At 33.7% G+C, this 23,546-nt stretch overlaps 1 protein-coding gene across 3 annotated transcripts; it reads left to right on the forward strand.

Annotated features, from left to right (window-relative positions):
- Positions 1–23,481, forward strand: LOC125053719 (dual oxidase maturation factor 2). Of its 3 annotated transcripts, XM_047655224.1 has the most exons (11): positions 1–165; positions 3,143–3,339; positions 18,843–19,019; positions 19,321–19,378; positions 19,983–20,120; positions 20,323–20,548; positions 20,842–21,053; positions 21,161–21,341; positions 21,430–21,588; positions 21,719–21,814; positions 22,275–23,481. In XM_047655224.1, the coding sequence occupies exons 3-11, from the start codon at positions 18,855–18,857 to the stop codon at positions 22,321–22,323; spliced, it is 1,284 nt and encodes a 427-aa protein (XP_047511180.1). In that variant the 5' UTR covers positions 1–165; positions 3,143–3,339; positions 18,843–18,854; the 3' UTR covers positions 22,324–23,481. The 3 variants fall into 3 exon arrangements, with proteins under 3 accessions (XP_047511180.1, XP_047511182.1, XP_047511179.1); XM_047655226.1 differs by lacking the exons at positions 1–165; positions 3,143–3,339 and adding an exon at positions 12,238–12,721; XM_047655223.1 differs by lacking the exons at positions 1–165; positions 3,143–3,339 and adding an exon at positions 12,239–12,710.
- The last annotated feature ends 65 nt before the right edge of the window (positions 23,482–23,546 follow it).

The raw sequence follows: 23,546 nt of genomic DNA on the forward strand, positions 1-23,546 counted from the left end.
ACTTTAGTTTTCATCGATCGCGCGGCGACGGCGCTCTCTACCGGCGACCTCAACCATTACGCAATCGTTGCTTGTTTCCTAGTGTTAATGTGTACTCGGTGCCCTCCTCGTCGATATGTAATCTCGTTGCCAAAATCAAACCTAAGTGGAGTTTGCAGCGTAAAGGTGAATAATCTCAATGTTACAACGTTTTGCATTCACGAGCCGAAATCCTTGCCCTCAATTAAAACAATTTACAGCACTTCTCATTTGAATTATACGGATGCAAATTATTATTACTATGTATATTCTAAACACGTTTTATGAGTGAACTTGAGCAGTACCTAATCTGCGCGTCAATTAATAGACGACGCGTAGCGGACATATTACATACATATTATTTAAAAAGTTGATCTTCACGACTTTCAATGAGCTTCATTTGCCAAAGGAAAGCCTAATTTAAAAGATTTTCGTTCCGATACAAAAAAGTTTATTTGACATTATCTGAAATTAGTGTATCTATATCTCCAGAACCTTTAACTAGACGTTATTTTCGTTGTTAAATTACTCAACAGCTTTTATGACTATTTCAACAAGTAATTATGTTACGTGTCACGTGAACGTACGCTTTTCATATTTGCGGTAACAGTCAAGCTTCCTCAAAGCATTTCGAAAATGTACATTTAAGAAAATTACTGTTTTACACAAGATAATGGAATAATAATATGAATGATGTTGTTTGCTTGAATTCAGCCGGTATATACAACTAAAGTACCGTTTAATTATTGTCTACGTCCTGCTTAAATCTCAATTGTTGAAGCAATCAAAATTAATCTGGTTAGTTAAATAAAATGTAAACTAATAACCATTACTTCGTTTCGTTCCATCCAAAGCCAGTGTCTGTATTAAACTAGGCAGTATTACAATACTTATGATGCCACTGCGGCTACAGTCTTGGCACTTGAATAAAATATGTGTTTGGTGACACATTATTATCTCTGTTACATAATTTTAAAGTTGTTTTAAACTAGACATAATTAAAGAGGTCGGTAAAATATAAAATAATAGTACTAGCGAATGACGCATTCATGTTGGAACGTAAACCCACATGATTCGCTCCGATGTTGACATGTTCGTGCCGTTTCTTGTTGTTGATCAGAAATATTCAAAGTTTCGTACACAATGCGTTACCATTTCACACGTCTACAATACATTGTTACCTCGACCACAGCTAATAGAATCTATGTATTGTGACGTAAGCACCATTGTCTTTGCCCAACCATGTGACACCGCCAACGACCCTAGATCACGAGAACAATAAAAATAATGGATAATCTTTAAATCTTGCTTTAAGACATTACCTGCATTGTAACTGCGCTGTGAAACTGAGCTTTAAGCCTACTGAGAAACCATCTTTGTCTAACATGCATTTATGTAGAAACAACATATGAAGCTCTTAAATACGCATCGTTTATGATTTAAGACTGTCGGATATACATTCTACACCATCTAATAATCTAGTTTTTATAGTTATGAACTGTAGGAAACTACGTTATTTGTTTTTGATTCCTTTTAGCCTCAACGAGTTAAAGGACGTTGTGTCACGTTTATATATTTGCTAAATGACACGTATGTAAGGGTATAATATTCAACAGCTCTTGTTATTAAGTAGAAAATATTGGAAATTGACGAAGTGGGCGCATGAAGTATTTCGGGCAAGGCCGGATGATCGATGTTTGACCGCTCTTGCGCAAATTCCAACGTCAACATGGCTAAGATGTCACCTCGATTATTTTTGCCTTTTCCTATATTCATAACTCAATACATTACTTGTACAATAGACAAAGAAAGTCTTTAATCGGCTAAGTCAAATATTTGGTTTAAAAATTTTACTGCGCTCCTGATGGTAGAGCGTATATTTTCAGCCGTACTTTTGATGCCGGTTGCGCAATCTTTATCACAGCTTCCATTACGATTACTGTGAATTTTGAAGCTTTGCAGGTTTCAGCTCTGTACGCATTATATTTTTGTGACAAAATTCGACATAATTTGCTTAACCATTAAAAATTATAGGTGACTACGAAATATTTAATCAATTTTACGTTTGAGGCTATTTCGTGAATAATTAGCGCACACCGACCATCCATGGTTCATTTTTCTTAAATTCTATACTATGGTTTTAGACTAAAAACACACAATATTCAGGTACTGTTACTGTTGTTAGTTTTAGGCGAATTATTTTAAATTTCTAAATAATGTGCACGCTATTAACGTTTAATTTTTCATTAAACAAGTACATATAAACGAATGCTACAATTTATAAATTGGTGCATATACATCAATTATATAATAATAATAATAGTATTTTATCAATAGGTACTTAAATATATTATAATATGATATCAAAGAGGTTCATTCTTTAAATCTAAATAAAATAATATCCAATGCTTAAAAATGTTATTAATTTAAAATAACACAACTGTACTTTTATTTAATATTAATTTGCTTTAAAGAAAGTTAATTGGTGCATTATTTATAATATGTAAATTATTTTTAATGAATTCGCTTTTGAATTTAATTAGTTTATCGTGGTTTGCTTTAAACTTATTACAAATGCCAAATCAAATAAAATAATTTTTGTTCCTCTAAGTTGTAAATAAAAAATGAATCAGTTCCTCCGCTAAAAACATGAGTTTGCTTCAAATTTTAACTTCATATTATGTGCGGTAATACGATACCGTAAAAATGATCTACTAGTGTCGCTGCATGCACTGGAGCCCTCGCTTAGTAGAGTAGGATTTATTATTAATTTTGCAATTATATTCTGACAAATAATATGTTTAAAGAAATAACGTTAATACAACAAAAATGTATAATTTTGTATAACTGTATTGAATTAAAGCACAGAAATAACTTACAATTACTAAGCGATAAAGTTAAGCTCAAGAACGCCTGGTTTCTAGTTATAGTCCAAAGGTTCGATTGCGAAAAGCTCTAAATTGCGACACTCAATATCGCACCAGGACAAAGCTAGTCTAGCCAGTCCTAACAAATGCCAACGCTGCTTCTCAATAACTTATTCGGAATTATCTTAATAATTAATAAATTAAAATAATAAGTTATGGCCAGGGCACCTCATTTTTCTTTTAATATATTGTTTCAGGTTTAGCAGTTGATGACGTGAGGATGATATAATCAACTTTCAGTGTTAACCGAGTGATAATATGTTGATTGTGTGTGTCTAACTATTTCTCTGCGACTGCCTCAATACAAATGTTGTGAAACCCTCATCGAAACGACGTAATTCCACCACTTTTGAGATGAAAAGGGAAAATACAAGAAAATTCTTTTGGCAAATCGGTAAGTATTTGAATATCGTGTATATAAATGTAATTAATTAGGCTTGTAAATTAATCTCGTGTCGACAAACTTATATTTCCTTAACATAATATACGTGACAGACTTTGCTAATGCCGAGACAATGACAACTCATATTAAACATATTACGTAAACATAAAGCCCTGACAGTGAAAGTTTTTTAACATAGCTTTTTTAATATGAACATCCGTTTTAAGACTAATAAATAGAAAAAGAGTTTACCGGGACATGTCCTCGATCAAAATCCTTTGTGACACACCGTTAACGGGTTGAACAGCAGACCACATGATTTCGGGTTAAAGTCCAGGAGAGGCGAAAGACACAAAGCGTGAAGGTACAAGAATAAAATAAATATAAGCAATCTATTGCACCCATACATCAAATCACCTCTACTAACTACATACCTAGTCAATTAAATTAAAGAAACGAGGACATCGTTTCCATTTGAACAATAGGTCTCGGGGTGGGCGGGCCTATATTATTAGTTTGATACGGCTGTGTGCCGAGGTACAGTATAACACTTGTAGAATTGCCGAAAGTTAGCTTTCTACTGAGCAAAGATTATTGGCCAATGACCAACAAGGCCATAATTATTGACGCACCTTTGTTTTATTTTTGCGTAGTCACCGCGAATGGTCGTGACCGAAAATGTTAATGCTGATTTTACGTCGAAATCAAGGTGTATGATAATTCGATTATACAGATTCGACGAATGTTCTCGATTTTATTTTTAATTCACTTAATTTCAAAAATCGAGTCCTCGCATTGGTAGGATTTGAAAGAGTTAATACAGTGAAATTAGTCTCGAGAAATTTTTGCATATGTAGTGGTGTGTATATTACTCAGATCTTAGAGCGCGTTTCCACTATATCGTTCTGGCCTATACAAAAATGTTTCGATATCCTAACATTACTATTTAATATTATACTTATCCCTAGCAACACTCTGATTTTTGTTATCAATAAAAACAAGTTTTTATTTAAAAAAAAAGGTTTTGACTTTATAAAAAAAAGGTGTGTGCGCGATTCACACACGATAGAAGTGAAACTTCAAAGAGGAGAGACCGATATATATTTTTTTTTCCTTTCATCTAGGTTTTTAAAACTCCGGGGGGTCTACGGGGGGGTCAAAATTTATTTTTGGCCTAGGACGCACCGTTTCCGAGATATTTCAATCTAAAGCAAAAAATCGTCACTTGATAGTGGAAAGTGGAAACACGCACAAAACCAGAATAAACCAGTTTACGCTGTCCGCAGGTGCCACGTGCAGTCCGGCGTCAGTCGCTTGGTACTGTTAGAACATAAAGCACACATTTCATTCAAAAATTATAATTATTACGTTAATTGTTAAATTTTGTATTTGTTGATTGTTGTTATTGTTTGTTATTATTGTTATAATATTTGTTGAAGTGTTTAATTTGTGTGTAAGTGTTGCAACTTTATATTGTTAATTAAAAATGGCTCCAGTGTTAAAACATGGTCGAGGCAAGCCTTTGACTTCTCAAACTAAAGAAGTTTTGTACTGTTTGTACAAATATTTCGAAAATGAGTGTAATAACAACCCGAGCAGTATTATGACTCCCACTCAATTAGTTGCTAAATCAACGGGAATTTCAATAGCATCCGTCAGAAAGGTAGTATCAGAAAGCAAATGTCGACCTTCAGATCAGGAAGTAACATTTAAATCTCCTAAAAAGAAACCGAATCGTAAACCTACAATAGTAATCGATAACTTTGATCAGCAAGTTATCAGAAGAACAATTCATGACTTCCACATCACAAATAAAGAAATTCCCACTTTGAAAACTTTGCACGCAAAATTAAAAGAAGATATCGATTATAAAGGTTGTGTCAGCACGTTACGAAAACACGTCATGTCATTAGGTTTTAATTGGAAGCAAACAGAAGATAACCGGAAACTTCTTATGGAAAAACACGAAATTAGATACTTGCGAATTAATTATTTGATGAAAATTGCTGAATATCGTGAACAACGCCGACCAATTGTTTACACCGACGAAACATATATACATACATCACATACCCTCTCGAAATCTTGGTCAGATGGAAGCACTTCAGGTTTGAAGCAACATATATCGAAAGGCAACCGCTTAATCATTGTTCATGCCGGTGGTATGGATGGCTTTATACCAAATGCATTGCTTATGTTTAAAGCCAACCAAAAAAGTGGAGATTACCACGACAATATGAACTATGACAACTATTCAAGGTGGATTCAAACTCAATTAATACCCAACTTACAACCAAATAGTGTTGTTGTTGTTGACAACGCACCATATCATAACTCAATACAAAATCCTGCACCGAATAGTAATTCTAGAAAACAGCAAATGATTGACTGGCTGACATTGCGAAACATTGAGCATTCATCCACGTTGCTTAAGCCTCAATTATATGAACTGATTCTGCAAAACAAGGCGAGATTTGTAGAGTACAAGATAGACGAAATATTACGACAGCACGGTCATACTGTGCTGCGTTTACCACCATACCATCCGGAGTTTAATCCTATAGAAAATATATGGGGGATAGTGAAAACATATGTCGCAAAAAAGAATGTCGCAATGAATATGAAGGTTATAATGTCATTAGCTGAAGAAAAAATGAACGCCATAACTGTAGAGGAATGGAGAAAAGTTTGTCTGCATGCTATTGAGGAGGAAAACAAATATCAGGGTAGAGACGCAGCTTTAGACACAATATCAGAACGAATCATAATTAATTTAAATAATTCATCTGATGAAAGCGAGGATGGGGATGATTGTGATATGCCTGGGGTTGATGAATTATTAGAATAAAACATTTATGGCCGGAGAACACCTAATTCATACACGTCTTCACTGAAGTGAAAACCGGCATTCACTGCTTGTAATATTTGGAACTGGCTTATCTGCCTCATACAGTTCCATAGATTACAATGCAGTGGATACACATTTTCACGTCCGTATTAGTACGTAGTGCGTATGCGTAGACGTGTACGCATTTGGTGTGCTCCAGCCACAAACGTATATTACCTTTAAAAAAATAAAAACTAAAAATAAAATGTTGTTTTTTTTTTTATTTGCTGACCATACACTACTACAAACGCAAAAATTTCTCCAAGCTAATTTACCTGTATGTATGTATATATAAAACGGGTAGGGACAATTTATAAGATATTTTGGAAGGTCATATGTTAGTTAGAAATACCGTCGCGCAAAAATGAAAACAAAAATCGTTTAACATTTGATTTCTGTTCACCAACGCACAAGGCTCTATGGTCAAGTGTTTAAAAATTCTAGTGGAATTATGCTATAGGTAAAAAGTATTGACCTCGCAGTACCTTGAACAGTTAACCCCAATGCCCAAACACCGTTGAGGTGCTCGTAGGAAGCTTCGTGCTATGAGAAACGACTTCCTGCCACGCCATCATAAATTACCTGCAATTTGACCACGAAGCACAAATTGTGCATCTAAGGTCGTCCGAGTCTTATTCAATTCTTATTCACAAAAATCTTTTTATTTTAAAAGTATTTTGCGACCAGATTTCGTGTCTCTACTTTGTTTTCTATTTATTTTAATGGTTATGCAAATCATTTTTTATTGTTATCTTGATGCATAGCAACTTTTATTTAGTTTATCTTAAGTTTTAAAAATTGTTTTTTAATCGGATACATTCACAAGTAGTAATTGCGATATTATAAATACATACATATATTATCATTGTTTATAAATTTATGACTTTACTAGTAGCGATGTATCTATATTCATATATAGATAAAACGATATTTTAATTATTAATTATATTTATGACTTTTCACTATAAAATATTATTTATCAGCTATTGCAATTAATTCTATTATTTGAAAAAAAACAAGAAAAATTTACAGCTATATTTTATGTCCGATGCGCTTAGTAATAGATAGAATAAGAACAACACACAATGCTACTTATGCAATATGGAAATTTGGCAAGAAAGCGACTCCGCGACACGCGTCATCGCGAAGTATATAGCCATTGTAAATTACTTATTTACTTTTTGCCTTTGAGCAATGTGTGTGTTTCGTGTCTTTTAAAATTGCATTTTAAAAAGATTACACAGTAAGTTGAAATCTCATTATACCTATTTATGAGCAAAATATCTTGTTGACCATCGAAATGTTAAGACATTTTCAAAGTCATAATACCTGCTCTGCCGGATAAACCCTTTACATCCGGTTGAAACTCCCGGGTGAGAAATAAAGGCTTACGTTAGCGACACACATACATTATTCGAATAAAGGCCAAGCGCGGAAGTATTATGAGGCTGTGTAAGTGTATTTTTATATGTATTACCTCATAATTATTGTCAACTTTAAACTTGTTCTCTCATTAACGAAATAATTGTATATTTACAAGGTAACGATTATTCTTAAGTCTTAGATGGTTGGTTTTATATTGAAAATAAATGCAAATTTGTCATGTGATATTTCCATAACTTTATTATTATTATTATTTTTATCAAAAATCCGATATTTACGAATTGTAGCAGTCGGAATGTGTTCAACATTCTGCCTGCACCATTGTCTCGTACTGCGTTTTTAATTTTCTAATTCATAAATCTATGCTAATTACCCGTCATTTGCTCATCAATTTTACGAAGTAATATTTTTGTGATGGTTACGTTGTAGAAAAAGTCAGTTCAGCGTGGGAGAAACTCACTTACGCAACCGAAAACTTGCGTGTCTAATATTTCATTGATTTGTCATTTTACAATGAAAAACTCATGTGACTAAAAACAACTTAATTATAAAAATATGCACCGCCAATCAGCCTTCAGTATTTAATACGTAATTTGTTATATTAAGCAAAATTTACAAAAACTAACTAGTGTAGATTTCAGTGTTTAAAACACCTTGGTCGATCTTGAACACTTGAACAAACCACAACCTTCCGAACTCATATTCATAAATCAAATAGAACTCCCGTGGCAGAAAAGGTCACAGTACAGTGAGCGACAAAGCAATATTCCGGTTACTTTATCGTTTCCAAACAATCCGTGAAAATCTTTAATCTCTATTGCGCAACTATTACATTACAATGATTAAGTGCCATCGCTTACAACGCTTGCGACATTTTTACTTTTACTCCTCATTTATCATTCACTAGCTGCAACTAACTTACCGTTTTATTAACAGAATTTGGTTTAATCAAATCACTTTATGTATATTTATTTATTTAAAATAATCAGGTCATCTTTGTTGATTCCCATATTACATAGATGCCGTAAGTAGTAGTAGATCTCAACTACTTTCAGAAGCTGCTGCCAACCTATATTTCGATGATTTAATTTTTTACGAAAACCTAAACAATATTAAATTTTAAATAGTCTGTACTTACCACTAAACATATACATTTTTTACACATTATTCTTAATGGGCAGATCGATAGCCCCTATTTGCTGTCGTTAATTTCTTTTAAAATTCCTTCTCCATATGCGACAAGACACACAAAATTGTTCCATGTGCCTCGTACGAACTCGAATTACCTGCATAATTCACCAATGTTTCGGGTTTTATCTAACTATGACACTAATTATGAGGATATTGATATTTTCCACCTCACCAAAGAACATGTGAGAAAATATTTGAAGAGGCGGGAAGACTCTAATTTTGTTTAGGTAGTGATTCGAAATATTTAGTATTATTCGTTGTTTTAAATATTAAATTTCAGTTTTTTGTATATAGTTTTGTCTATTGATGCGCTTATTTGTTTTATTTTTCGTATATAATATTGTTTATCTATGTAATCTGTTTTGGCTTTCTGTACTGTCTAAGTGTTTGTTTTGTAATATTATGTATGTTAGCTGTAAGATTACTTATAATTAAATAAAAAAAATGTATATCTTAAGTGTTCATTAAGAATTATTTCGAATAAAAAGAGTAACTTTTAAACACTCAGAAGTCAATTTTAGACGTTGATCATGCGTAACTCGAGGATCCGCGTTTGGCTTTTATTTCTTTCATTATGGCATCAACGCTTCTCAGCACTCGTTGATCGAAATCACAATGATGCCGAATCTGGAGCTGATAGAATAATTATTACTGAATTTTTCAAATGATTTGTAATAAATATCTAACTAATGTCTGTCATTAGGTAAAACGCAGGTGCACGGAAGCATCCTGTTTCCTGTTACTTGATGAGGTCATCAAAAGGTCGCCGGTACTAAGACTTTCAAGGTGAACTCTAGGATACCGTTCTAATACGTTCCGCTTTTATAACATCACGTATTCAAAGAGACCACTCGTTTTATTATTATTAGCTTTACTGGAATGGCAATAGCCCTAATATAAGAATGATGAAAATGATATCCCATGGAACTATATTTGCGGCAACCCAGAAACATTTTAGTTTATATTTATCATTAGATATAATCAAAATAATCGCGTACATTGTATTCGTTTCCGTAATATTACACATATGTTCTAATGAACATGCAAAACTATATGTTCACATATTTACTATTCACACAACATTTACGGTAAAAACCAGTTTATTAAAATTTGAGTAAATTACATATTTGAGTAAAATTATTTTAAGAAGCTATTTGGTGAATAATAACTGCAGAGGATGTTTCACAAGTAACCTCGCTCACGAACGTGACTCGAGTATTGTTGATGACGTGATGAAAACTTCCATTTTACTTTGAAAAACTATTCGGTCGGTGGGATTAAGTATTAGACTTTTCAGTTAGGTCATTGGAAGTCTTTCTGTAAGAAGTTCCTGTAATCTGTCTCAAAATAAAACTCTTTATTATCAACAGTTACAACAATAATCTTTGTTGAAACAGACAAATATTAATGCTTAATTTTAAATCAAGTCTCAGTCTATTTTTCGTTCCGGGTTGTGTTTGGTACCCACTGTCCATTACATTATTTAATATAATGCTATTCTTCATTATATTAAAATTCATAGTTTTTATTTGTTCCGCTTGTAAATAGGTATTTGCCACATATATAACAAATATGTTTGAAAATAATCTATTGTTAATTGTGATACTTATTACAAATCGTAGTTTATCATTAATTATACTATAATATGAAACATATTTAAATGAAACGCGGGAACAAATTATAATATGTTTGGTACTCGTATGTCGTAAACAAAATTAATAGTATCAATCCATCATTATAGATATAACCTCGAGATTGTTGGAATTTTTCACCACAAAGGAATCGAACATATGCTATATATTTTATTTAGTTTTGTACATTTTGCTATTTTCTCTCGTCTGTGTTCAAATTTGTTATGATATTTTTGTTTTGTATTTTTTTACAGCTATTATCCTCCTCCTCCTCCATCCTCTATCATCCTCTATTAGACCTCCCTTGATAAATGTCTTCGACCAGTCATACCAAATTCTTTCCACGTGATGTAAATTAATTATCACAATACCAACAACATAATAATAATATAACGTAGACATTTTAGGACTTAACAGCTATTTATATTCTCCGGAGTCATAATAATAAATCGTTTTTATACAATCAATATTTCCCATATTTGTTTTGCATATACTATTTCAAACTCAAATTGGTAGCTTGTGTGTGTTTGGTCACATTCGCACATCCCATGTACCAGACCAAGATGAATAAAAAACAAAAGGGAGGGGTGGCGATATTACAAGCTCCTCCGCAAAAGGTACACAGTAAGCGTTGATCCACGCGTTAAGCTAAACTAAACCAAAACTGGATGATTCTTTAGATGGATTCCTAAATTTGATAATAACAAAACAAACGGTCTAAATCTAAAAATCGTATCACTGTTATAAAATGGATCAGTTGGAATATATCAATAAACCTAACTCCCTCTATCACCTAGAGGCGGATGAAATTAAATGTTTGCATTTAGCGTTTCTTTTATGTAAGCCTTTTAATATTTTATTGATAAACCTTTTTTGGATCTCATTTATTTGTGGGCGTCATTTATCTGACGCCTATTTTAATTGTCATATTTAAGACAGACATATATTCATGCATCTTACGTCCACACACATATAGTGTGTGGTCGGTGTGATTTTGGATCGCAGTCAATACTCAAAATATAAATTATCAAAAACGCTCTTTATATTGTACTCGTAAAATGATATTAAACTTATTACTATTACGAAACGTATATTTAGCTTAATGCGGCGGTATCTATGTTCTTTGATTCATTTCAATCCGTCACAGAGATTACTAATATATTGAGTTGATTGTGTGTAATAAGAGCATAATACGTTGCGACAAAAAACTGTGTCGTATCCGCTTTTACGAATCCCCATTTTATGTACCTATTAGGTCATCGCGCTTCATTATGTCCAATTTTTTACTCTAAATGCAAAGTTCTAATTTCAATACATATCATGAAATTACGTTGATTATGCTTAGTATTTCACTTGGCTGCACCAAGTTAATAAGAACTAAAACATTTTTCGACGTTTTCCATAATGTATGTTTTATAGTACGTATTATGTGCCCAGTTATATACTTAATACTAACAAAGTTCATCTAGAAGCCTTTTGCTCTTTCAACTTGTTAAATTAATACAAAGCAAATCGTAGGCACATTTCTACAATTCTTTTATCGATAATTTCATTATTTATTTTAAACTAATTACTAGTTAATCTTCTAACACTTTTTATCGACTTGTGATGAATACAATAATTTTTAACATTTATAAATGCGAATTGACATATTACAAAGAACCAAAATTTCGTCGGTTTCGTCACGTCACGAATTACGGGCGTGCATCACGCGTCCATCATACGTGGAGCTGAGCACGCTAACACGCGCTCCATGTTTAAAAACATCTCACATTTTCATTCAATACTTTGTATTGTGTTCATGGACTCTGTTGTTGTTCTTTGATAGAACGTATTCTGGCTGCGCAAGTAAATATATTATCATTTACACGATTTGATTAATGTAAAAGATACAGTTAAATAATAAGGTACATTGATGTGTTTAAACCCAAAAAAAAAAAATTGCGACGATTAAGTACTCCAAATCTACTAAAACGGCTCAAAAGCAAATCGCGAACGACAAAGAGACGCCAGATAAGCCTCGCTACGTGCGCGTGAGTCGACGCCGACAGAACCTTGAATACAGCGCTCCTTCCCTCAATATAATAATGAACTGTTCAGTTCAACGCGAGACTTTAACGATTTAACACGACCGATTTTCAATATGAGAAAAACCCACCCTTAAGCGAACGAATAAGTGACAAAGTGACCCGAACCTACTCTTACGAGAAATAACAGTGGAAACTGTGATGTTTTGTGCAAAAATACTCCTCTTCAATCAATACACAATCCCATCTGTGGAAGTGAAAAAGGTATTATTCGTGTGTGTGTCATTTCTATAGTTTTATTCATTGCAGCACAATAATAATACAAATTCTTGCTAATCTGAATTCTATGTGAATCAAGAACCTGTTCCTGGCCATTGGGTCGGTATTCGAAATAACATTATTATTTGTCGTTCATATTTGAGAGCTTAATAAAATCAATGTCTCGTATTCTGTATGCGTATATAGTTATTGTCCCTAGTAATAAACATTATAATAAGTTAAATCTAATATGGATGAATAAAAACGGTTTTAGATTCACAACAGAAGCGAACAGTAGTGTAACTAATTATTATTAAGTACTTAGCAGACGACGTCAGTTCTTTACTGTTAACATAGTTAGCACATAGTTTCCGATTAGACAACAAATTAGGTTTTCTTTATAAACAACTTGATACGTAAATGTAATCGTTATACGGCAATATATGGCAATGACTTCCAAAAATAGCCTAATAGAATCTTCCCCTATTCTTATATATAAATAAACAAATGAACACTTCATATATTTTATCTAGTAACTAAAACGATTAAACCATCATCTTATAGGCATATCATATACACTAATACTCAATCGTCTAATAAGGATATAAATTGAATGCATTTGACGTAATGGAATGTAACAATGCCGACTAATTGTCGCTTCGGATCCGGGCCGATTGTCAGCAAAAGGTCATACTCACCCGCTTGTGTCGATGGCAGACGTGATATGCAAATGCCTCGAAAGTCGCAGCGTGATATCAATTATACTGTAGCCTACATTCACTTCTCTTTATGTGAATATAATTGTCTGTCAGGGTTGTATTATCGCATATCGATCAAACAAATTCAACTCCGTTCGTGAATCTAATGTTATTAATAATTAGATGAGACCTGCCATTGAATTTTTCCCATTTCACCTTTTTAATTAACCGCTATAATGTTTAATTAAATAATTATATTTGCTTGTAAACAGAAACCGTTCTGAATTTGTCATTCGACCTTAATACGGCCTCGTAACTGTGACACACCGCTACCGTAAGTACAATACACTTAAAAAAATTCGCGGAAATTATGCAGGAAGACAGTTTACATCATGTAGCTTACTGTTATTATTTGTACTGGTTTTAAAAGTTCAGTACAGTTTTTTGGGCTCGTCACAGGATTTTATTTTTATCGGTGGTAAAAAGCATACGGCACGATTGAATGCGAACAACACTAACACTGCGTTCTGTTTGTGAAATAAAGCGAGCAATGTGCAAGGTTGAGCACACAGTAGTACTTACATTTATTACGCCCGAGCTCAAATATTTAATTCTCAATTAGCTACTTATTAAGTGCAAAAAGCAATAAATATAATGAGATTTTCAAACAAGTCTCATTAAACATTTGAACATCTTTAACCTGTTAGTGCTGAGAGGTCAGCCGGAAAAGGCCTTCGAAATAATAAAACATATAAAAGCACATAATTCTTGAATACTTACATTTCCTCAAAATAATTACTTAAATTAATAAGTTTAAGGAAAATAAATACGCATACGTAATAATTTGTTTTCATTATTTTTCTTCTACATACAACCACTGACGGTTAAATCGATTTTAGGCAAAGGATTATAGGATATGTAGACAACCCGCTCTTTACTCAGTTTATTTAACGTGTAACAATATCTGGCATAATAGATATGAATAATGATAACTAGAGTGGAATCAATACTCACCTCTAACTTAAATCGTAAACTTCGCTCGTTGCTATCTAATATATTATTACAGGGCCTTGGCTTGAATACCAACTGCCCGTTGTTATTATGCCGAGCTGTCATTTGAGAAGGTTGTACCGAAGCAGTGCTCAATGCGAACGTGTTCGTTGTCGGGTGCAGCCTGCAGCTAATGTCAACTTGAAAAATGTTTTTGCTGAACTTTTATGTAGCTAATGTTATAAAGTATTATTACTAGCTGATATATAAATGATACATCTAATAATGATGTACTCGAATAAATAACGTTTCGTGATCTAATTTAGCGCCTAATCATGCGAGTAAATATGTTGCAATTGCTCGGTTGCTTGCTATTTTGTAAATGAGATTACAAACTATATTATAGTACAAAAGTTCTAGAATTGTGCAATTAATATAACGTATATGTATATTTAGTTCGATTTTCCAGCGAATCGTATTACAGAATCTTTATTGATAAGGCAAACATTGGTAAGCAAGGTCAAGATCCGACTGGCCCGGAACACTTCTCTTATATAAGAGCTACCTAACAACCTCTCGCAAACTAATCTATAATTTAAATATTATTAGTGTGAATATGAATATCCTTCAATGTTTTATAATTTGCTTGGAACGTTGATTTAAATAGTTGACTTATTGAATAGTAAATAAGGTATCTTCACTGCGCAACGAATGTCTACTGAAGTCAATATTATTAAAGGGCATAAGCCGTGAAGCTCCGATTATGGCGCAACTTATTTATATTTAAGTAAATAAAGATTAAAAGATCTCGTTCTCTTCTACGATATTTCTCTTATTAGCGTAAATTCAGAAAGCAATTCTGTTTTTGTCTTAATACTCTTAACTTGATCATGAATGCTGATAGCAGTTGTAATTTAATATACCCTCTCAGTGTCGAGGTTCACTTTTGTAGGTTGCGGTAACCGCAGAGCTGTTAAGAAAATTCAGCGTTGCGAGGACAAGACAAGAACAGTTTATATAGTTTAAAGTTCTTTTATTTTAAAACTTAGTCTTCGAGTCGTGTAAGTTTCATCCGGTCAAAATAACGTAAAACTAAGTGACTTGAAGCGACGAACATTCGACATCTGTGTAAAACAATAACTTGATTTTTGGGTGTTTTCCGCAAGATAAGAAATTGCCAAATATTAAACAAGTGAATAACTATAACGTAATGATGTTTCATTCATGCAGAATTCGTGCGAAACTTAAAAATCATTAAATTTGATAAACGTCGGTAAAACAGTAGTTCAAAACTTTGTAGTGTCATCAAATTAAATATTAAAAAACTATGTCCACAGTGTTTTTCCAAATCAATGAAGCTTATGGTATAAGGCGGGGACGCTTTTGTTTGTAATATTTGATCTGCTGAGTGCACGTATATGGTCCATTATTTGCCCTGATCAAAATATAGGTCAGAACTTTGACAGGTGTTTTTTTAAATGTGCTGACTGCATTGTAATTTTGTTAATAGATCTGTGGTCAGGGTATTGTTCAAGCGAAATAATTCGTGGACATATGTAGTATATAAGTTTAATAATTAATAACGTAGACAATTCAAATATGTCCTACCCAAATACTACTAAAAAACTCATTGAATAACCCAATAACATGAAAAGCGCAACGAATTCCTTTTTGATGATGCACTGAGGTTAAACAACAGCCAATCGACGTTTGTGCGCTTTATATGTTGTGCGAGGTAGCTTCAGAGAGACTGAGTTATAAACGTGTTTTATTTCAGCTCTTAAGATCCCGCCGAAACTATGCATCAATAAAAACTATTACCAGCCTACCTCCGTTCTCAACCCTTTAGGTCTTTACCCGTAACCCTGGGTAAGGGATCAATGTTTCCTCATGGACTGAGTCCCTTTTCGAACTTAGTCAGGCATATCATCGATATGACATGTGAAATATTAAGACTTAAGCTCTTACTATGATTACTAAAATAATCGTAATCATCCACATATAATTTGATGATTTTATAAAGCGATGATACATGGTTTTGGTACATTATTACTTTATTTTTTTAAGTCAGAGAGTTATGTTTGTTGTTATTATTATTATTACTAAGTAGGTTGTCTTGGCTTAACAATGTGTAGTCAGTAAAAATTAATTAAAAGTTTAAAATTGTATTCAATTCTTATTAAACCTACTCTAAAGTAACGGATATGCATACCTATCAATTTGATGGATGTAAAGTAGTTAAGAATTCTCACATTACAACTTAAACAAAAGCCTAGTTAGTTTATCCGAACATCTTTTAGGTTATTAAGGTCAGCGGGTCAACGGGTTGTCAAAGACTTCGTAACTTTTGGCCGAAGTAAAATGTTCATACTCTTACATAACCGAAACATTCCACATGACACGCTAAACTAGCGAGTTTGACATAATTTTTCCACACATTTATATTTAAAGAACATTAATCACTTCATTGAAGCTTGAAGTTTTGAAAGCGTAAATACGGGCTCCTGTTATATACAAACCTTTCATATTAATTTTAGGATTTAAGCCATAACCCACTCACGTACCGGATCGTCATCAGTGTGCCCAAACAAGGCACCGAAATTAATGATGTGTCTTTAAGTTAAAAGTTGCACATTTTCCCTATAATATCATAAAGTATTACGTGATGATAGAGCGATAAACAATAGTGTGAAGGTTGATAATCTATAGAAGGAGTGCAAGAACATCCTTAAGACAATCATAAGAAGATAACGTCCTTGCGTATGACCGGCCATCACAGGACACCTAATGGTCGAACAAAAACATAATGGTGAAGCCTCATGTAGCCTTCAATTAATAACAATAATAAGTTAATATACCTAAACAAAGCAAAAACCCCTTTTTTGTTGAAAAGGTGCTTGTATACCAAGGATTTATTTGTACATTTCGGTTTTTTAATATCAATAATATCATAAGCTAGCCTTTGTAATTAATTTAAAATATTTTTATTAGAAAAACATAACTGGGTATCCAGTAATTTATTTCTACGAAAAGTAATCCTTTTATAATCCTCATAATGCAAAGAATTAAATCAATCCGATAATCTTGAGTCGCGTTCCTCAACAAGCATTTTTCTTAGATCCATGTTTGGCCATGACTTGTTGTTCGCCCTTGCTATCACCTACGGCTGAGCCCCGAAGGTCGCCAGCACATGTGACCTTACTTCAGGCACAACGACCCCACATGTTTCCGGGTTAGGGCAACGGTCTTTTTTACGAATTGTGTTAACATTACAATTGGTAATAGTTCAAACCCACAAACCATTGAAATAATTAACGATAAATTGAAAATGAAAAAACGATTTTAAACCCTTACTTAATCGGTATTTTTTTTAATACAATGTATTAATTTATAAAAAGAGCACTACGTAATCTAGACCGTCCTTACTTTATTAGTAAGGAAAACATAAGGTTATGGAGAAAATGCAACTACATTTTCAGCATTGTGCATAGATAACGATATTATTTTCTTTACCTTTCTATAATTTAGGACATACACATTTGAGTATGTGTTATGGTTATTAACTAGATGTATATTATGTTGTATAGCCACCACTCATATGTAGACTATGCACGTAACTTTCGTTAACATATTGAAGATTTTTCACATTCCTATTCGAGCTTTTTTTAAAAAATGTTTGTTAACAATATAATATTTTACACGTACCTACACTTATATTACGTAACATTATAATATCCAATAATTTGATGCAGTCATTTGGAAGTTTTAATAAATAATGTATAAGATATACATTAAGATTTACCGAATGAGGACCTGAAAAACCAAATAATCTGAATAAATCCACTTTTTTGAAGGCAATAAACTCTTATTTCCCAATCGGAATTCCACTTAAACGTCGCTAATGCTGGACACATCATACCACAATTAACCCAACCCTGCTGTCTTCACTATATTTATTTATTTAGCCCTTTATAATAATAGTGATGGCATTAATTCATATGAATAATATACATTTATTCATTCTTTGAATAGCTATTCCTATTTCCTGTTTTCATGCTTAATTTTATAACGACATTAACCACTCAAGTAGAGAAGAAAGAAATGTTTACTACGTTGATAGAAAAAAAGTCATAAATGAATTGGATTATGTTGTAGAATGAGTTGTATAGGTTTATTGGTAGTATATGAAACAATTAAAATAAAAAGTGCCATAAGTTGAACTATACATATTATGTGTGTCAAGTACAAAACGCAAACGGCCGAAGGCAGTAGGTAATTAAATTTTAACGGCCACCATTTCAGAACAGATAAAAGAAGAGGCTCCATGTAGTAAAATGTTTTCCAGTGAGCTATAACTTAAATGAATAAAACTCCTTGCCTCATTAAAACAAATTGTAGCACAGTATAATATGATGTTGCACCCTTATCTTATCTAATGTTCTTTTGTCAGGCTGGGTGAGCGATGAAGGGGTGGTTTGACGCTTTCCGCGAGGAAGGCGGTCCGACTCTGTATGCTTACCATAACCGCACGGCAGTCGCAGCAGACGTCCCAGCCTTGGCGCTCATCGTTGGCGCGGTGACTCTCTACATAGCGTTTCTTGCTATATTTCCAGGTGTCAGGAAGGAGGTGAGCGGTAATGATCTTTAGGTTGCAACATAGCTTTAAAATTAGGGTATCCAGGTGATAGAGATGAATTAACACTATCGGCATTTGTTTTCACGAGGCATAGAGAATCAAAATAAGGCTCATGATGCTAATGACCGATTAAAATGAGCATCAACATTTTTGTTACATACCTTTAAATGCATTTAAAATTAATTTTGATGAAAATGACGCATCTAAAATAAAAACATACTAAAACCTATTTACTAATAGGTATTTCTAACTATTTTCTTGTCTCTCTAATCTAATTTTTATAAATTTACAGAGATTTTCAACATTCGTCATAGTTACACTGAGTTTGTTCGTCGGCACTGTTATACTCGGTAAGAATGACGTTTGTTTATTTTGTTATAGGATGAAGTCCGGAAACCCCTAATGGGGCACGGCCAGCCAGGTTTCTGTGTCCATTTCATTTATTAAAAAAAAATTGCAAATTGCACGTATATATAGACCACCAGACTGATACCGCTTATTTTCTGAATAATATACTACTAAATTTGTACAGAGTAAAGATCGTACCAATTCTTAAAAGGCCAACAACGCACTCGCGAGTCCCGTGGCATTGAAAGTGTCCATTGGCGGCCCGTTTGCCCCTGTTCTATAAAAAAATACCTTTTAATTTGATAATATAAATTGATCTTATGACCACTTAATAATGAAAGGATAACCTTAAAGTTTAGTTGGCGTGATAAAGTGTGGTTTCACAGAATTGCACTAATTAAGTAATCTTTTTTAACAAAAGGAATACAGATAAAATCTAGCCAACCGGAGCTTAATTATTAAGTTAATTAAAGTAGCAAATGTTTATTTGCCATTTTATTTCATCCTTGAGACATAAAAATAGTATGAAGAGTTTATTATGAACCTATACGGAAATGCCGCGGGTTCAAATACTAACTAATCTCTAGGGAAAAAACTATATTTCAGTATGTAAACACGGATCTTCGTGGCATGTGGCCGGTACGCGCATCGCGCGAGCAGCCTACCGCGCCTTTTCCGCGGAACGCATCGACTGTTGGCTGGCCATACACGTGGGTTTGGGACATGTCAACGTTACCCTCTCAGGTAATATGGACTTTAAACTTAGAGACACACAATAATGATGAAGAGGCAGAGTTACTAATTCAAACTCACCTCGCCACAAGTTATGCCGATTAGTTTTAATTGTTGTTTTTTCTTTTAAAACATCACTAGTTGTTTTTAACAGTTTAGTTTTTAATGAATTTGTAAGAGATAATAATAGATCCAAAACAATACATATTTCCAGCACTTCCGTGGGGCAACTTAACAAAAGGGGACCCCGGCGTAGACTACAACGAACAGTTTCAATGGGAAGAAGCCGGTGCTATACAGGAGTGGTACCGAGCTGGATTACTTCGTGGTCTTCCATACCCCTTGCTCTCGGTGGCTGAACATTTTGCCGTGGAGCACGAAGGGTTCGAATGGGGGGCGAAGTACCGGGCTGCGGGCTACACCACCACAACGCTCCTTTGGTATGAAAGTGCATGTATGTATTGGTCGCTGTTGGTATCGTTGCAGGGTAAGCTGGTCATACTGGTCCACGCATTTGTGAATTGCTTAGCCGACCGTGCGTTCATGGCGTCATTTAATTAGCAGTTAGAAGATGTGCAGGCGTTGTTTCCCGCAATTTGTCTACATTGTTTGAAAAGCAACGTTAAGCTTGTTTTATGATGTTTGTTTTAAATATTCGAAACCCTTGCAACGCTACCGACTGCATTCAGTTTTTAAAGCGTAACTATACAATTGACGTATTTGAGTGTTTCAGGACGGCATTTGCGTTATGGATGGTGATGAATCTCCTGCTTGTGGTGGTGCCACGATATGGGGCTTACGCTATGACCGTTCTCGGAGTGACCCTTTGTGCTGCTGCAGGCGGTTATTGGGCGTCATTACCCCAAGATCCTCTAGTTGTGAGGTTGGATGGTGCCATGCTATTCTTTTCTATGGGATGGTGCTTTTGGCTAGTCCTTATGGCAGGTAATACCTATTTACAATTAATGCGATCGAATACGTGCGTAGCCACGATGATGAGACCGATGATGCCAGTAAGTCTTTGCTATAAACTTAAATGTATTTCTTTTCAGGATGCATTTGTCTAGTTGTAGGAATATTCATATCTGCATTGGATCTGGTTTGGCCGCACAGATTCTCCACAATATTAGAAGTTGACTATGACACTCCTTATGATCGTCATGTTCTCATTGTGGATAGCCGACAGAGGGCGCGACCTCAGGCCCAAGCTTCGTTACCTACTAGAATATTAAGGTATCATTTACTTTTCAGAGCTCTTAAGTAATCTACTTATACTAAGCGTACAAGAATATATAAAATTTACGGTCCATTTCGTACACAGGAGGCTGTCCTCAAAGACCCGCGACACAGAGCGACAGGTATCGATGTCCATAGTGAACGAGGGTCGGGAGCGAGGCCGAGACAACCCCGCCTTCCACCACGAGATACGGAAACCTAACTCTCCCTGGAGGTATCCTCTCTTCAGACGGCAAATTGACCGGTAATTCACATTTTATACGATAAGTTTAATCTTTGCGAATGAGGGAATCCGGTATAATCCTTACATTATATAAAGGTTTTTCTTTTTTATAACATTAACAAAAAAGAAGTTTTTTTTCTTTTTTTTTCAGTGTGGATTCAGCTTCAAGCATAGGTTCTAGCATAAATGGTAATAGTTCGGGGATCAAAATGTCACCTTTAGCAACACAATCAATTCCAACTCACAGGTGTGTGTTTTTTCGCTACTTCCTTCTCTCATAATTGTTCTTCGTTGTCGTCGGAAGAATACATACTATGTATTTATATTTAAGGAGTCTATATTCTTATATATGTAAGTGGAAAAGTAAGTCTTTATAATGCAATTGTGCGCTCCTGTTCCACCATGTTTCCTGCTGATAGAGATTTTTTATAATTAATTGCTTGCCACGCTCTTAATTGTAGTACAAGTTCATTGTAAAAAAAAAAAAAATTTAAAAAAATGTGGTTCATAACTGCACATTTTGTTACATATAGATATAGATTTGTCTTAGTGGCACTGTCTGCTGACAGTTAGAGGTCTCGAGTTCCAGTGACAATGCAAGAAATAGTTGTATTGGAGTAAGCAGCACGAATGTGTATGTCTGCCGTTACGCCTTTGGGAGACAAATAAGTAATATTACATAAATAGACTGATTAACTGATTTTCAGATATAGACCACAGATACCAGCAGCAGAACGTGTTAAGGACATGTGGTGACAGCGGGATCATATTCTTACCCTCAGAGTCAGAGTTGAGATTAGCGCTAAGTCTCGAATACCAACCTGACAATATTTGCGCACTTTTTAAAATAAATTTGTAAATATGTACATTGAATATGAATTAGTTAATGGACTGGACATGTTCAACCAGTGTCTTAATTATTAGATACATCATTATTGGAATAATAAAGTAATAAATTCCAGTGGCAAAACGCCCTAACGCATATTGAGAAACTTACTAAGTATTTATTATTGCGTATTTTTATATTACTATTAATAAGTTATTACGACACAAGTGAATACTTTGTGCCATGTTAAAGACTATATTTCTATTATATTTCGTACACTTGTTTCTTTCTAGTCGTTTTTGAAAAGGAATAAAATATGTAGTTCAAAATTAATTTTAGTTTCAAGCTTATAAAAAGAAAGTTTGAACTGAATTTCTTTTTTGCACTTTTTCGTACTTTGACCGTAGTAGGAATCGTATCTTTAACGCGTCGCCTTAGGATTAGAGATAGAAGTTGAAGAGTAGCGCGGCGAGGGCGTATGCTGAATCCTAAATGCAAAGTTTGTTTATTTAAAATAAATGGAAATCGCTCGTAATAATGATACAAAAGGTCTAATAGCCGAACTAACACGAATTTTGTCAATAAAATCGATAATTTGTTAAAAAAAGAAAACATTTAAGAACTAAAATCTGTATTGATTCATCACCAAAGAGGGCAAAATTTTATTTTCCAAAACGATTATTAAGTCTCGGTGTATACTCGTATGATTTGATTTTTAATTAAACGAAATATTTCGGCTTCATAAGTGTATTTTACAATAAATATTTTAACCACAAATATAAACTATGTTGCGACTTGCGATACGTATAATACTTGTTTTAATAAAAATATGTGAATCAAAACTTGTACAATATCATCTCTAAACATAAGGATAGTTTTAATTAAGCCTTAAAAGTCATTTATTGTAAGCATGACATAGATATAAGTTATTTATTCTCGAAAAGTTATGTACCTACAGCATTATAAAGTGTCTTGTGCAAGATTACGAAGCCTCGTTCTTAATGTATTAAAATAAAATAGTTTTTATTTGCACGAAAGGCAACAAATTTGAATATTTATTGTGACCAAAAATACATCGCTGGAAAGCACTTTTCTTTTATTACATCGAAAATAATCTAAAGCAGATACCCACATCTTCAAACAGTCTTATGTT

Source organism: Pieris napi, chromosome 11 (genome assembly GCF_905475465.1).
Source record: "Pieris napi chromosome 11, ilPieNapi1.2, whole genome shotgun sequence".
In the NCBI taxonomy this organism is placed as follows: Eukaryota; Metazoa; Arthropoda; class Insecta; order Lepidoptera; family Pieridae; genus Pieris; species Pieris napi.